This window comes from Aulonocara sp. 'chitande type north' Nkhata Bay, linkage group LG22 (assembly GCF_057382095.1).
Source record: "Aulonocara sp. 'chitande type north' Nkhata Bay isolate Kocher_YH1m ecotype deep benthic linkage group LG22, A_spYH_male_GT1.1, whole genome shotgun sequence".
In the NCBI taxonomy this organism is placed as follows: Eukaryota; Metazoa; Chordata; class Actinopteri; order Cichliformes; family Cichlidae; genus Aulonocara; species Aulonocara sp. 'chitande type north' Nkhata Bay.
In genome coordinates this window covers 19,716,417-19,734,177 of record NC_141364.1, presented here as the reverse complement: position 1 = coordinate 19,734,177, position 17,761 = coordinate 19,716,417, and the positions used below count along the sequence as shown (strand labels likewise).

Sequence of the window (17,761 nt, the reverse complement as noted above, 5' to 3'; positions counted from 1 at the left end):
ACTGGTTAAAATACTGACAGGATGACCATAGACACTGAAGTCGGAAAAAATTAGTCATGCTGTTACCAAAACGACCTCTTTACTGATAATAATTACTGATAATATCATATCGTGATCATTGTGATGACTTCAGAGTGTAGAGAGGTAGAGCGCGCAATGATGATGACAGGGAAGAATTATAAATACATATATATAGGAGGCATAGAGGTGAGTGGGAGATGGAGCTAAAAGTGATGTGTGAATTAGAATAAAACAAATAATAATAAAACACACTGCTGGACATTTTTGTAAAACAAACAACAAACATTTGAAAAATCATTTGAATACATTTTAAATATATTAGAACGTACACAAAAAGACCCTTCTTACACTTCATCCCCAGATTGACTGATCACCCCCACCCTAGACTCCATGCATATTTTTTGGAAGCCTCACAGATGGTGTCCGGTTCACTACTTGCAAACTGTTAGCAGCATGTATATTCACCAGCTAACTTTGCTGCTCTGTCAGAGATCGCTCACGGTTCCCGGAAAGCGTCATTAAAAAACAAAACAGAAAAAGTGCGCCTCTAGTCGCTGAGAGCATCCCACGCTCGTACCCATCCCGTGCGCAGAGTCCTGCCCGCTAGCGTTTCTGTTTGTGCACGTCAACTCAGCGGAGAGCGGGCTTCTCACCTTTGTGCGCGTTTCCAAATCAACTGCAGATATTTGGTCTTTTTTTCTTCTTAATTTTATTATTATAATTTTTTGGAAGGGTTCCTCGTCTGCAGTTCTTGACATCACGCTGATGTTCTTTACTTCTGAGCTCTCCACCCAGTCAGCAGGGGAGCGCTGGACCAGAGAGACGCACAAGCAGGGGAGAGCAGGCTGATGTTAGCGGCTGTGGTGAGGCTCTGTCTGCCAGTTTAAAACTAAAGAAACAGCTAAGACTCGTTTAATGAACAACTGTGGCTGCTGGGCTCGGTTTAGAGACCATGGATCCGCTGCACGGCCTCTGTCCTGGCGGGTTACTTTTGTGAAGTGTGCGGAATAGATGCTTCACTTGATTGAGCCCAGATGATTTTTTTTTTTTTTGCAAAGTGATGGCAGGTCGTTAGCAGCTTGCTTTCAGTTTTCTCGGAGTTGGTGTGTGCGCGTGTGTGTGTGATTACTTCTCTGCACCCCTCTGATTACTTCTTACACCTGACTGTTAACAATGATCGCCGGAGGTCCCGTTTCAGCGCGACTCGCTTACACAACATCTACTGTGCATGTGCATCTCGTCTTTTGCGGCCGCGACTTTATTTGCAGATAACTTTTAAATCTGAACTCAAACTCAGGCTGTGGACTAGTTTCAGTCGGACTATGACTTGGTCCAAACTTTGCTCTGCGCTCCTGCGGATGATCCAGTGAAACGTGTCAAGTTGTCTGTAGTTTAATCGCGACAGCCTTGAGATGTTAGGAAGTCCATCAAACAACGGCGGCATCAGGATGCTGGCGCCTCCGGCTCCGAACGACGAGAGGCGCGTAGAGTTTGTGGCTCTCACCGCCGTCCAGACGGAGAGAAGTGAGCCGTCCACTCCGGAGCGCGGACACCCGTCTCACCGCACGGGTCTGCTGGGCACCCCGCTGCCTGGACCGCCCGGACCTCGGGCCAACATGTCCGCTTCAAGCAAGCGCTACAGAAAGTTGCAAAACTGCCTGTACAACGTGCTAGAAAGACCAAGAGGATGGGCATTCATCTACCATGCATTCATGTAAGTGTGTCATGGCTTTAATTTTGTGTGAGTGTGAACATCCCTAACACATTAAACAATAACTTTATAAAAGTATCAAAAAGTTTGGAAAATAAAGAAAATGTTGGACTTCCCAATCCAGCTGTTTGATCTCTGCATGCCAGCAGTTATTAGATAAATTTCCCAATTAGCCAACAGAGTTGCTTATGCCGCAATTAGCCTGGTCATATGCCATACATCATCTCAACATGGGGTCTGCTGTTCAATTTCCCCTTGTCTCTGTCTCATTAAATCATCAGGGGGACTTATGATGTTAAATTTAATTTGCTCTAATCCACATGGGGGAATTTTTATTTTATTTTTTAAATCATAGTCATTTTGTAAACACTTTGATGTCTGTCTGAAGTTTGTGTTTTGTAGGTTTACATGCTTCACTCAAGGCGCTGAAAAGTAAAAGTGTGGATTATGATGATAATGATTAATAAATTTTAAAGAAGCTCTATTAAGAAATAGAAACTCTCCTCACCGGTGAAGTAAGAACTCATTCTGAACCCTAACACCGGAAGCCTAAAGATGAGTACTACAATTAAAAGCGTGTATTAAACATAGATGTGAAACTAAAGCAACTCTCCTGCTGCAGAAAGTATTAAGTCGGGGCTTTTAAAGGAGCCTGTATGGCCTTAATGTTCAAGAATGTATATACAACATGTAAACACAGGGAGAGTATGAGCTCACTGCTGGTGGTGCCGGTCCCCTCTGACACACCAGCAACTTAAGAGTAGTATGTGAGACATAAGTCATTCATTATATCAAGACATAAAACCCAACTGAGTCTGGTTTTTACCCTCTTCACTTCTCTTCAATTTGAATTCAAAGCTGCATATATGTGTTAGCCTAAATGTCTCACTATATTTGAGCGTCTTTTTAAGTCAAGCATAGGGCAGCTGTGCACCGGCACCTGTCTCCCAGCTGTGTCTGCGGCTGGCATGTAGTGGACAGAGCTTCATGTATGGGAGCTCCTCGGACCGGGTCGTGCTTTCTGCGTCGTTGTTTAGAAGAGTGCAGCTGTCTGCCTGCCGGTGCCATCATGTGTTTATAACAGAGGGAAATCCCACTTCAGGGCAGTGATTCTCACATGTCCACATCCTATACTGTCTGTATATTAACAAGAGCACGTCAGTAAATGCTACAGCAACACTTTAACCCACTTCACTTTTCTCCATTTGTTTCTTCTTATGCCATTGCTACAGGACTGTGAGCATGCATTTCCAGCACACACGGGACTATGTGTCATGCACCTCTTCCACCTGATGTGTTACTCATTAAGAGCGATGGCCTTTACAGGGTGGCAGCCTGTGACATTCTCCTTGACATTACTGGGGTGTTGGAGCGAATCGTGGCTCTGCCATTGTTGTTATTTCTCTGTTAGAGAGGCAAAGCAGGCACTCGGAGGTGCCCAGATCGAGTTTCAGATGTCACGGCCTCAAAGCTGATTTTGGAAGCGAGTTGCTCCTGTGGCGGCCTATTTTACGTTGACTGCAGAATGTACCTGAGAATAAAATGTGCAAAGCTTTTCAAGAAGCCTTGCACTAAGACGTGAAATATATTTGCTGCACATATGTCTACCTGAGCGCATCATTCCCACGGTACTTCATCCTTCTCAGCTGGGCATTTATTTTGATTAATTACATGTGTCTTGCTCTCCAAGAGGATAACTGTGTGAAGAAAACTCTTTGTACGACGAAGCTCAATTAAGGCTGTGTTGATCTGTTGTAATTAAATTGAGCTATACACTGCTGTGTAGGGTGCTGTGCTAACTTTCCCTTGATCCTTTAATTAATCCTGTGTTGTAACAGGGGACCCTGGAACAGATGTGTTGCTTAGAGGGCCTCTCTTTGCAGCTGTTGGAGTGTGCATGGAAAAGCATTGAAGCAGGTCTCCACTGTAATGACTCCTCACATGAAGTCCCACAAGTTCCTCACCTCTGCTTGTCAAACCTGCGAACACACACAGAGAGAGATTTTGCTCTTTAAATCTTGCCTTTTAAAGGTTTTGGTTACAGTGTTGTAAATGTCTGGATCTTGAGTGTGTGGGATGGAGAAAACATTTCTTACACATTCTCTCCTGCAGGTGTAACAGCTGCTGATTCAGAGCTGACAAAAAGTTCTCTTCTACTCTCCATCCTTTGCTCTCCTCTTCTATCATCTCATCAAATCTCTTTTTTTTTGTGCTTACTAATAAAATAAAAAAAAGGGCGTTAAGGCAGGAATTTGTTAAAAGGGATTATAGCGTTCATGGAAAGTTCTGTAATAAACACAGAGAGAGTTCCTTTGCTCGTAAATTTGGTCGGTTGTGTAGACGGCAGACAGGTTCTTGCAGAGGCTCTGGTTCAAATGGTGAGTGGAGCCTTTGAACCGTGTTAAGTTTGGCGTGCCCTTTGATAGCCTTTCCCTTACTCACTGTCAAAGCTCAAGACCTCTTTGACACCTTTGAGTCCCACAGCTTTATTTCAGCTGCAATGTGTTTAACTCTGTTAAAGACCAGCTGCCTGACAAGAAGCCTTTTCGTTAATACTGTCACTAATGATTGCTTTTGTAATTATTTAGCCTGTAAGATTTTCAAAAAAATTGCTTATTTTGCTAAAATTGTGTAAATGTCCCATCACAGTTTCCCAGAAAACAGGGAGATATTTTAGCCAGCGCCAACACATGAGGTCTGTTAGTGCTGTGGAAACCCAGTATTACACACATATATATATATGTGATTTTCTTCTTGGGGATTAAGGCACTTATCGCTGACATATGACTCATTAGGGCAAAATGACTTTCATTTGAATTGTACAAACTCTCTTTTTGCCTTACGTAATATGTAAGCATGCCATACAAGGCCCGTTTGCATGTTTTCACATCTGCACGTTTTTTTTTTCTAGCAAAATATACATAAATGGAAGGTGGCTCAAGACTTTTGCACAGTTCTGTGCTCGATCTTAAGTCTCTGGTTTGGTGCAGAATTCGGACTTCATTCTTAATATACAGAAAGAGTGTGTGAGGATGGACTGAGCATTGGCCAGCCAGAGTGATTGATTGGCTCGAAGGAGGGCAAAAATATACCGGTCATGTATTATTGATGTCCTATAGTGAAGGAGCAGAAATGTGCAGGAAAAATATCACATGGAGGTTTTGGTTTGAGCAAGTAGTTGCTTCAATGAGACCTCTTTGCAAACGCTCTGTGTAGGACTATTAGCAGGTTAAAAGACACTTTCTCCTCTCTTTTCTGGCTTTGCTCAAGTGCACTCTGTGAAAACAGTAATACAATACCTTTTGTTGCTCTGCAGATGCTTTGTCAAGTCCTAGAAACAAAACAAACCCTGATGAAGTCAAAGGGGAATCACCAGGCTTATTTTAGCAGTCATTTGCAGGATAAAAATGACCTCTAAATATGTAACTCATATTTAAGTCCACCTGCCTTTCTTCTTTGCTCCCAACCTAATTACAATAACTGCTTGAAAGACTTTTTTTATTTGTAAAGATGAAAAGATGTCAAATTTCCACACTAGCTTTCAAAATATCCAGTCAAGCACACAAAGTGAAAGTGTGGACTTTACTAACAAGGAAAGACAGGTGAAAGAAATTATGGAGAAGTACTCGTAGGCCTTTCAAAGGCTCTCTTTCAAAAGCCTCTCCTGCTTTACCGTTCCTTTTTAAAAAAAATTGAATCCTTTTAAGATGACTTTCTTCTAACCCACATTAAATTACATCTGAAAGGAGCTCACTTTACTCTTGCAAATGTTAATGTTTCTAAAGAAATGATCGTTAATCTATCAGATCTGTAAACAATCATTTCCAAAGCAAGCTTAATCTTTGTCAGATGAACCACCGAGACTCCACGCCATGTATGAATATCTTTACTGCAACCTTTTATGGCACAAGCATCAGTGATGGTGTGTGTTTATGAAAGCTTGAGCCTAAAGCCACATTATTTATAGATGTTAAGGGAGATACGGCCTAATGCTCTCCATAACCTCTCCACCGATGTTTACCCAGAGCGCCTGTGTGGCTATAGTTAATTTTTCACACATCTTTTCAGTAAACAGAGCAGCTCCACACCGAATGGATCTCGCAAGCTTTTTCAACTAAAGGTGAATTGCCTTTGTGACATTATTAAACTCATTTAGCTCAGACAGCTTGTTGATTGAATGTGCTCCCTCTATCCGTCGACTCTTGCAGTTTTGCCTCCTTCTGAAGCCACTTTGAGCCAGCTAATCTACTTTCTCACCTGGCTCAGGGAAACCGTGTGGTCTTTTTCCCCCCCCAGGTTTTCAACCACGCGACACAAAATCCGCTAAAATCGGCGCCCTCTGCCGTCCTCCAAAGAGCCACCGACGCGTTTGATGCTGGACCTTTTTTTATTATTAATAGTTTGAGTAATGCTGGAAGTTTGCTTTTTGTAGGTTGTTTGCATTTTTAGCTTGCACACAAAAGTGTTTTTTATTGATGACTAAGGAAGAGAGAAAGAAAGGTGAGAGGGAAGTCTCACCAGAGCGAAGTGCCATTGTGAAATGGTGTGGGGAGAGAGCTACACTGCACTTTTAACCTGCTCGGGGCTGCAGATTAGATGCTTGGTGTTCATTTAGTGCTGCTTTTGTTTTAATGTGTTCACCTCAGCAAGTTGTGCAAATTCTGCTCCATTAGGAATATCTGTATAAGGATCTAATATAAGAATTTCTCCTCCTTCACTCTGTCTGTGTCTCCTTTCATGCTTCCCTTTATTCCTGTGCCAGCAACATCTTATTTGCAGCACTGGCCGACTTCCCCTCCCTCACGTCTTCATCATCTCCTTTCCTCCTTTCTGTGTATGCTTAAATGGGAAGGATACATATGTAAATACATAAATTTGAGTCAATAATTCAAGACATTTGTCAATTAATTAATCAAACTTCTCGTGTTTATAACTGGCTTCCTGTCTCGTGTGACAGCTTAATGTTTTTCTTTAACACGATAAACTAAAAGTGATTATCTTTTGGATTTTGGCCAGACTGGAAATGATGATTTTCTCTATTTTCTGACATTTTACAAGAAGAATCATAATCTGATTGCCACTCGAATCATTCGATGAACGGCGAAATTTGTCACCTTTTAGCAAAACATGGAAGATTTTGAAACCTGCATCGATGATGTATGAAGGGGAAGCTTTCTTCTTGTATTGTTTTCTGTCTCGTGTTTAGACTCTGGCCCCCCTAAAACACGGCTTCTGCTGTGCTTCTCTGAAAGAGCATCTTTTGCATTTCCTCTGATTTGATTGAAGGAGGAACCAAAAGCCATCTGAGCTGCTAATCAGATTAAGCCCAGAGTAACTTCATTGGACAGGAACTCGGAGAAAATGATTTTGTCTGCTTTGTGTTCTTGATATTTTTAAGGCTGTTTTGGGGAAATGCAAGTGGTCATTTCAACTGGAGATCAGTGTGATCTGGGGTGGCCTGGCTTCCTGTAAGAACAACTGTTTGTCATCTGGACTGTTTAAAGAAGATATTGTGCCTTATACATGAGAAGCTGTAATCAAAACATCAGTCCCGCATTTGCAAAGTTGTCGTTTCTGCAGGCCTCCAAATCTCCATCAAAATATTTTAGTGAATTCAAGCTTCCTGTTTTTTTTGTCCATAGCTACAGAATAACATAGCACCAGATATTTACCATAGAAAAAATTAAAGGCCTTAGCTCAAGCAGTTTTCTGGATAATGGATTTTTAAATTGGCCCCTCAAAAATGATGATAGAAAAACATCTAAAAACAGCCCTTCATTCTCCCCTTGAAATACATAGAAAGCTAACAGACAGACTCAAATTGTCAAGGCTTCCTCTCAGATCTGAATTCCTGTTAAGGAATAATGCATATTTTCATTTTGTTCAGGCGAATCCTCGATGGCCATATTTAAAATTTTTATTTTGATGTATTGAGATGTAAAAATCCACGTGACACTCAAAGAACGTGCTGCCGTGTTACTCGATGTTGACCTTTCATGCTTTAAAGGTTACGAGGTCTTCCCCAGCCCTTTTACACCTAGCCCACGTGGACCTCGGCTTCTCTGAAGTTCTCCCGTCATGTGTCCTGACGTCTCTTTCAAAGGCCTGTCACATTCTGGAGCAACTGCTTTAACATCCTTGGGTTTATTTTTCCACCGAGCGGCTGGGTACCCACTGACAGCAGCAGCGTGCGACAGAGGGCAAGAAGGAGGAAGAAGCAGGAGAGAGATTCATTCTGGTTGCTAAGAATGAATGCTAATAGTGATAATGTGATACTATATTGATCCCTGTAGGAAAATTCTGTTTCCCCTTGTCCCCTACTTCAACAGCTACGGCTGGCTGAGGTATAAAATGTTGCTCAAGGACAATGCCAGTTTGGCAGATGCTTGCTGTTGGTGACTGATATGCTAAAGGTTGGCTTGAAAAATATGAGAGGACACACAGTGCATACCCCCAAAACAGCTGAAATGAATAAAAATAAAACACCCGTGCTTTGGAGAGTCAGAGAAAGACGTTGGTGTTCATAGCCTGATCGTCCTTCAGAGGAAGAAAGAGCTTGTATCAGGACATGTGATTAGTGTCTGTGTGGAGGTAGAAACAGGAAAAGTGGAAGGCAGTGAGCTGGAGAGAGAGGAAAGTGGAGGTTAGTTGCTGTATTAATTTCTCCTTTCGGGGCAAAATGTGTCTCCCCTGGGGAGGGGACTGTCTGTCCTGGGATGGCCGATCAGGAGTCAGATTACCCTCCAATAACCAGCCCTGCTCCCTGTGCTCACTTCCACCAAGGAGCAGGACAAGTGCAAATACACACACACACACACACGCACGCACACACACACACACACACACACACACACACACACACACACACACACACACACACACATACCATTATGGTCAGTGCGAAAACAAACTACTGCTGCTTATTTACTCAGCAGTGCAAAACATGTCAAAATACTGAAGGTGAAATCCAACACACACACACACACACACACACACACACACACACACACACACACACACACACACACACACACACACACACAGCAGAGACCTTGAGCCACCGACACTGATTTTGTTTTATTCTCTTGGAGATAACTGACTAATAGGGGTGTTGACACCATCTAATCTGCTGTAATCTGTGTTTATGTAATGTTATTGCCGCGGAAGCGTGCCAGGAATACTGTAGCATTTAGACAGGAGGATTCTGAGGGGAATGCCAAGAGTTTATTTTGATTACTCAAGACCCTCTAAACACTCCAGTTCTGCTTTGACAGCCAGGAAAATCCAAAGACGGCCTCCTAGCTCCAGTTTGCTGTATGTCTCAGTACACAATGAAATTACTGTTACTGTATAGTAACAGTAATTTCTGCAGAGGTGGTGAATCTGCTCAAGTAGACATATTACCAGAGCTGCAAATACTGACAAATTGAGATGTCATTTTACTGTAGCTGTTATTCAAACCAAAATGCAGTAGGTGGCGGGGGCGGGCGGGGGGGGGGGGGGGGGGGGGGTTGAGCAGTTGTCTGGGATTGTTGTTACCCCTGTAGTCACTGAATTCAGAACACACCACTCCTACTTCTTAGGATGATCGTCAGTGTAAATGTAACTATTTTAATTGAAACATGAATATTAGATTACCGCTAAGAGCAAGTCTTCTTTTAAAATTAATGTTGGTGCCTAATAAATAACAGTGTTCCTCTTTCTTTATGTGCAGATACATTTCTATGCACACATTGAAGTTAAGTGGGCTAGCTTCAGTTGGATTTCCACATTCCATCACATGTATGATGAGTTAATTATTAGATGTCAGATTACTCACTTGAAGGGCGTATGTGGAAAAAGCTGAAGCCACACTTAAACATGTCAACAGACAAGTGACAAAGTTGTTACGAGACTTCAATAATTTAATTCTGATTTGCATTAGATTTAAACATAGTTTTTTCTCTTTCACCCAACACCTCCTTGTTCTCTGAGCCTCATTCGCATTTTGCCCTGATTTTAATTAAAGCTGCACGCCACCGGTTTCTAATTCAACCAGCCATGTGAAAGCTGCTCTCTAAAATCACCTGCCGTTATCCACTGAATATACTTACTTTAAATATGATTGTGCACAAAAGCACCGTGCACCTTCTGCGCAGCGACAGTCCCAGCTTGCTCAGTGTGTGAACGCGGACCCAAGTTCGGGGTGATTTTCTCCTGCGATTGCAAGTCCTGGCGATTTCAGTGAATGCAGTGAGCAGGTTGAATGTGTCCATAAAGGTATTCGGTGCGAGTGTTTAGAGTGCTTAGGAAGCAGGGTCTGTGTGTCGCCAGCAGCTGCGAAGACCATAAAGCAAGTCAAAAATAAATCAATAGCTTTAGCCATTATCTCTCGGCAGCACACTTAAAGCCTCAGCCTAATGGGTGGCTGTACCAGCGCACCACAGATGATCAGCAGATGGTGAATAATGTGGAAACTAACTGTAGCTAACCGCTGATAAGAGATTAACATGTTAATTTATATAAAATGTGGAATTGCCCGTGTCTCCTTATTTACTGAATTAATTTCAGCAGCACTGAGACATTCATGGATAAGTGAAGGCAGATAGGGGTGAGGACTTTAACTGCTGGCGAGGGAGCAACCCAGCCTCATAGAGGTTTTTGAAATAGACTTTAAATCTGTTGTTTCATATTTCTGGACGTGAACTTCCCAGCTTTTTTTATTTTGCTGGGCACAAATTTCCCCTCCTTATTTCTGTGGCCCATAACATATATTTATATCTGACCGGTCTCCTGGTTTGTGTCCATACACACAAAATGAATATTTCCATTTTTGAAGGATGAATGAGTCTGCATTTAGAGGCTCATTGCATTTGTGGGTGGCGTGAAAGCTTTCACTGTTCACACTGGAGACTGTTGTGTGAGTCCTACAGAGGACAGAGTTTTACATTTGCATCCTTTTATTTTGAAAATATTGTTCACTCAAAAAGCGCCAGGCGCTTTGTTAGGGCCAGGCATCAAAATGATGTGATTAAACTTGCTTTAGGTTCAGATACAACGGCCAGTTGAGGAAACTGTACACATCAAATATACGTCCTGTTAAATTCATTTGTCAATTTGCCATGAGACTGGACCAAAGGAAGTGAAATGAAAATGTACAGCAAAAGCTTCTTGTTATACAACTCCAATTACATACATTACCTGTGGCCAACTTAGTGATCAATTAAACCAGCATGCGTGTGTTTGCACTGTGAGGACCCACGCAGGCACAGGGAAAACATGGAAACTCCCCACAGAAAGGCCAGCCGGCCGCTTCAAAGCAGGAACCGTCTTCTTGCGAGCCAGCAGTGCTCTCTTCACTGTGCTTCACAAATTTAATATGTTTTATTTCATATTTAAAGTCAGAATTTTCTGATTCTGTAGTCCTTATCATCAGAATACTGAATAAAGCTCTCACACGTTCTCGTTCATGATGTGCATCCCTGCACAGAAGAGATGGATGGATGTCTCATGGATGCAATTCGGTCACAAGCATCTTCGGGATATCACGCCATGTCTCTCTGGCTGCTGGTGTTAGATTTTAGCCTCTCTCCACGTGTTTGTAACTTGAACCAATCAGGCATAACCTGTAGTTTTCAGGACGCGGAGGCAGTGTAACTGTGCAGGCATGCCTGATTTGTATGTATGATTATAAAGGTGCTGTTGCTGTTTGGGATGAACCTTGGCCTTTCTTTTTCTCTCCCCTCTCTTCTCATTCTGCTCTGTCTCTTGTAAGGGCTGGGATAGCCCGTGTCTCTCTCTCTATTTCTTTCTCCTGTTGACCCTGCCTGGCTGCACCCGCATGCACAGCCCAGCTTAAGAGTTGTTAAGATCATCTTAATTTATAATGGCAGTCACTATAAACATGTGAGGAAGCAGCACCATGGAGATGGAGCTCAAACAAAATCACAATGTAAGACAGTATTTATAAGGCCTGCCTTGTGTGCAAAAAGCCGGGTACAGCTGTGTGTGTGTGTCATTGCTCATGTGGTTGAAAGCGCGTGCTGTCAGAAGAAGTCTTGATTGGCACTTTTGCAAGACGTGTGCATTCATGCAAGTGTGTGTTTATGGAGAGCGTGTGTGTGGGTTTGCCTGCACGTGTGTGTGTGTGAAGGCCTGGTTAGCGGTGCTGTGGGCACACCATAAACAATAATCAAATGTTAACGAGGAAGCCATAATTACGCCATGCTGGCTGTCAGTCTGGTGAGATTGTTTTCTTTACCTCCATTACACCCTGCCACTGCTCTCAAATATCTTATTTGCAACTGCTTCCTTCGATCACAGCACCATTTTCTTTGTTTCCTGTTCAACGGTTACTTTTTCAGTTCCTGTTGTGATATATTTGCTTCTCTTATCTTCGTCTCTTCATCAGCAAGTTTTGCTTCCGTTTTGGGCCTCTTCTCAGTTCCATATTATCTGTTTTTTTAACCTCTTTCTGCTCGTTACGCGCTACGTGAAGTGATTCTGTGTCAACGAGTCCCACTGTAAGCTGAGGAGGAGGGGAGAATTTTCAGATTGCCCCTGTTTTCAAGCTCTTCGCCCCCTCTCCACGACCCCACAAGCTATAGATGCTCTTCTGCATCTACAGCTGCTTTCATGGCTTCTATCACCCCCTGATTCACTCCCCCTTCTTTTCAGCAGTTGAAGGTAATGAATGATTATTGATGACGCAAGATGTCAAAACATGTTTTCTCGCAAAAGGTTAAAAGCAAACATGAACATAAAGCTGCCAAATCAAACTGTCCTCATTTTTGCATGTTTTGATGTCATGCAGGACTGACTGACTTGAAGTTTTTTTTCACACTTCCTTTGCAAAAACAGCTTTCAGAACTACTGCTGTACACACACACACACACACACACACACACACACACACACACACACACACACACACACACACACACACACACACACACACACACACACACACACACACACACACACACACAGGGAAACAGTAAATCTGTCTCTACATGCATGCATGCGTGTGTGCGAGTGTGTGCGGACTCTCTGGTCTTGTCTTGGCCCCGAGATTAAAGCAATGTCAGCAAGTGTGTGATGAGACCTCACAGACGATGGCTAGTTCTTTTCCATTCTGGATCTCCTTGTCTCGCTGTCTCTCGTCTGTCCAATCCATTATTCAGCCACCACTTTCTGTCTCTTGTCTACTATTTTTTTCTCATTATCTTTCTTGCTGTCTGACTGATACTAACTCCTTGTGGTCAGCGCAGTTCCTCCTATCTTAATATATATTACTGTACTATATCTATTCTCCCTCTCCCATCCTCCGTCTCTTCTTAGCGTTCTCGCTGTCTCTTGCACACTCAATCATTTTGCCCTCCGACTGCCAGACCTTGTGGTTTCCTGTGATGTGCAAGCAGTGCGCCAGAGTTAACATTACTGAGGGGAGCAGGAAGAATACGACACGAAGCTGTGCGATCAGAAATCCACACTAAGCTGTCAAATCTGTAAATGAATGTATGTAAAGATTTTCCATTTTTGCTCTATAATCACCTTTATAATTCTTATGTTACAAGATTTTTTAAATGACTCGTTTACAGGACCAGCAAAAGCACGATTTCACTGAAAGTGTTATGTTCTGATAAAATAAAATTGTAAAGAAAGAAAGAAACGTTAAAACTGCTGATGCGTGACGTCAGTAACAGTAATAGGTTTGCTACACTGTAGCGTTCTGCTGGGAAGCTTTGGGTCCTGGCATCTATCTGGATGTTGCTTTGACATCTGCCACCCATCACTGTTGGAGACCGAGCACACCTTCTTATTGTAAGGACAACCGCTTCCCCTGCAGGACAGTGTGCCCTGTCACACTACAAAAAACAGTGCCAGCCAAGCTCGAGAAACACAACAAAGAGTCAGAGGAGCCACAGGGGCTGCCGTACACCACAGGACTCCCCCAGAAATCCACTTTCCAGTTTGGTTTAAGTGGTTCAAAGTTGTGTTTGGTAGCACTAGAGAACTGTAAATATTAAGCAGCTGGTTTTCTGCCTTATTGGTGTGCGAATATTCAACTGGGATAGCCCCTCAAGTCAGATTTCCAACTTAGTAGTTGGTAGTTGGAGTAGGAGAAGAAACACCAGACCCATCTTCACAATCCAAGATGGCAGCAGTGCATGTAAACAGTAGTAAAACTGTAAAACTTTGTGCTGCCCGTGTGCAGAATTTGTGGCTCGCTCAATGATCCACACGTGGAACAATGACCAGGCTCTAGCCGTGAACATGCTACAGCGGCGTGGTCATTCCCAGTTCCAGCATCTGACTTCCAAGTTAAATGGAACGCAGTGCTAAAGACAACATAAGTTAAGTGGCATCAGGCTGAGAACACTTGACCATCTCAGACTAAAGTATAGAGCTTTACATTGATGTGTTGGAGAATCAAGTTATTCGAGCGCCCATAAATAATATGCACTTATAGTTATATGCACACCCTACAGTGCCAGTATGTGTTCCCAGAAGCTGCAGAGGTTAAGTCGTTAAGCTCAGGGCAATTTTCATAACCTGAAATTATTTTTAAACATTAATGTAATGAATCCTGTTCTAATTTCATTCAAATTTGATTCAGCACAAATTAAGCGCTACAATGTAACATAAGCTTCACAGCTTACTATGCAGCCTCTTCACTGACTGTGCCATGCTTAGCAAAACTGGCACTGCACATAGTTACTGGTCCCAGTACAGAGATCTGTAGTGTCGGCAGTTTGAGGGAGAATCTGAAGGGATAACAGAGAAAGAAGAGCAACCGACCACGTCTGGGTGGCAGGAGAGCTGGAGTAATGTGGAGGTATGCTGAGGTTCAGTATAGGAATGAATAATGCAGACGAGGGTTATCTACTCCGCTATCATCTAATTGGCTGTAATGAGTTAAAGAGGGGGAACATGTGTAACTAAGAGGCTTGAAAGTGGTCCGTTCTCAAGAGCAGGGGAGAGTGAACAAGTCAGAAAAAGATCAAAATTGAAAGTCACGGAGCAGCTACGGATAAAGTTACTCCAAACATAACTTTCTCGTATTTCTGTTTCAGCAGCATCACATAATCAGTCCTCTGTATTAACGTGAAGAGAAATGTTGAGTTTCGGGGTTTTTTTTACTTGTGTTTGCATTTCCATCCCAGCAACATGAAGGAGGGACTCTGTGTGTTGGACCCACAGTGGGAGCTTGATGACTGCTTTCCATCCTGCTTCATGTTTTTGTTAGTCTGTAGGGGGATGTGTGTCAGAGGGAAAAAAATAACACTACACTGCTCATAGTTTAGATAAATGTAAGAGAAAGTAAAAGTTAAAGTAGTGCACACATCCTGCCTTCGCTATATTCGTTCAACAAAGGTCAACAGTTTTCACGGAGTGGTTTTGGTGTTTATTTAATCAGCATCTGTTTACTCGAAGTAGTACAGTGAGGAGCGGTGCCCTTCGCCCTACAAGTATCACAGCCTGCACTCACTGTGCTCTTTTACCCACTGGCTCAGATTGTGATATTGCTCAGTGTACAATGAGAAATTATAACCAGCCCAGTGTTAAACCTCTCAGTGTTGCCAAAGATGTTTGTAGCTAGTGGCGCAACTCAGGAAGTCGTTATGGAAAATGGCAAAGTCCCTGCATATGTGTGATGTGTCTGTGTGGAAAATAGCTTCACTGGAGGGTGATGTACTATAAGCCTTTTTCAAATGGCTCTGGACTCTGTCCTAAAATTACACATAGACACTGACAGTTACACAAAGCCACGCAGAGGCACACAAAGAAACATTCGGTGTGACAGCAAGCGATAGCTGAGGAGTAACACAGCGCAGCCCCTCCGTGTGATGCGACCTGGATACATGTGTTTAACCATAAAAACAATAGAACCTACATTAATAAATGAATAGTGAGACAGACTCTAGTTTTTCATTAGAGAACTCATCACACCTATAGCTGCTACCCGTCTGTCCCATTTCAACTGAGAGGCCACTATCATTCGGCATTTTTAATTGTGATACAATTTAATGCATTTGAAATCATTTTTAGTTTGTTCAGACTAAACTAGCAGAATGATCTAAACTCATTACAGAGAGACATTACAATCCCACAGTCGAAACACATGGATGTTATGTTAATTGGTGGTTCTAAATCGACCATAGGTATGAATGCAAGTGTGAATGCCTCTATGTGTTGGTCTAGACTGGTAACCTGTGCAGGGTGTACCCTGCTTCTTGCCCCATGACACCTTAGGTAGGCTTCAGTAGTGCACTGTGCAGCGCTGTGTGATGGGTCGTGGGATGTAAATGTGCCGGTCGCTAAAGCGCTTTGGGTTGACTTCTGTGTTCAAATGTGCTATAGGCTATAAATGTTGGCTTTGACAGTGCATTTGTTTAAAATCACCCATGTCCATTTGGGTGCTTATTAGAAATGAATATTGATTGATGAGTGTATAGATTTTTACTGGTATATGAATACCATCTGGCTACTCGCTGCGCTGCATGGAGCCATATTTGCCTTTAAAATAGTAAGTAGGAGTGCAAAGCATGCAGCAGCATTGAGACAGCGCGTCCTTCATTTGACGTGGAAAACCTGTAGCTGTCTTTTTGTGTCAATTTAATAGATGGCCAAAATATTATGCTGTTTCTCAGTGAATAAGTTGCTGGAGGCAGTTGGAGTGCGGGCCTTTCCTGCAGTCAGTCGTGATTAAGACACATAATGTGTCACTACCCAGTTTAGCTCCTGCGGGATGGTTTTACTGCACGCCATTGCTCTGGTTTTCCCTCACTCCACGTTTTTGTAACTGCCCTTTCCTTTAAAAAATAAAACTAAACAAAGCAGTGGATAAATGCATTTTTTTAAAGTTCCTGTTTATTCAAAGAATTCATGTTTGTATTTTTATTTTTTATTTTTTTGCTTAATGGGAGTAGTCTGTTGTAGGTCATGTTTGTGTGGCTATCAGGTCAAAGCACTTACAGATGAGGAAATGTGAAATAAATGGTAGTTACCTTGATGAGCCTGACTGATATACTGACAAATATATAATTTAATAGATATAATGACATTTGCACTAATTTAGGGTCAGACCCAACAAAGTATTATTAACAAACCTGTGTGACTTTAGATGAGGTCATTGCTCATATTGCAGTTCTCTAAATGTGCTCAAATCTTGGTAATGGTGGCCCCAGCTTTACTTCTGGTTAAATCCCATCAGCTCCTTGAGATCTGCTGACCACCTCAGTTGTGTCCCACCTGTCTTCACTTTCTCACACTCTTTGCCTCAATCCCATTACACCGAGTTCAAATGTTACAGTCACAGCTTTCTTTGTGTTGTTTCTCAATCCTTGAGAGCTGCCCCTGACCCTTTGTAATCCATCTCCGGAGATCCCCGCTGCCGTAGTAACCAAATTAAACGTGTCACAGAGTAATGATGATTGGCCTGAAATTCAGTCATAGCTTCGGTCAAGGGGGGCAGGGGTATCTGTAGAGTAGTGTGAACATGTGTTTTGAGTCACGAGGATGTATGCCCAATAAACCCCTGTGAAGTCGGTGGTTTTCTGAGCAAGACTAATTTCTCTTCTAGGAGAAGTTTTCAAGATATCCAGGTTTTGTTTGTTCAAAAACAAGGTTTCAGTGAGCACCCTTAATCAACCTCCAGCCCCTCCGATGGAAGCTGTGTGAAGGCTGAGCTCGTGTTGGTGAAATGTCAGCGCTATGGATGCACACTGGTGTGTGAAGTGGCTGCCCATACACCTACTAAAGGGTTTGTAGGCTCTGTGCTAATTGGCCCGCTCCTGGTAACAATACAGCAGCTAAATGTCAGGGCTCCCTCAGCACTTTGTCTCCATGCTGGTTGCTTCTCAGTTCTGTATAATACTCTTCATTGATTAGAAAAAAAAACCCACTCAGGAGACAATAGACCTCGTGAGTTGGGCTGGAGTGGGAGGTTGTGTGTGTGGGAGTGTGGGTTAGTGTGTAAGCCTGATTATAAGCTCATTCAGGTCACTATTTTTCCAGCTTAGTGGATAATTTTTGCTAATATTGTTT

The 17,761-nt window shown here is 42.7% G+C and overlaps 1 protein-coding gene across 2 annotated transcripts in view; it reads left to right on the top strand.

Annotated features, from left to right (window-relative positions):
- The first annotated feature begins 629 nt into the window (after positions 1 to 629).
- kcnq4 (potassium voltage-gated channel, KQT-like subfamily, member 4) overlaps positions 630 to 17,761 on the top strand; it is a 52,166-nt gene continuing 35,034 nt past the window's right edge. The window contains exon 1 of one of the 2 annotated variants that reach the window (XM_086281050.1): positions 630 to 1,735. In XM_086281050.1, the coding sequence (XP_086137176.1) occupies positions 1,434 to 1,735 (302 nt within the window). In that variant the 5' untranslated portion in view covers positions 630 to 1,433. The remainder of the gene's footprint in view (positions 1,736 to 17,761) is intronic. The other variant, XM_086281051.1, reaches the window with a different exon arrangement.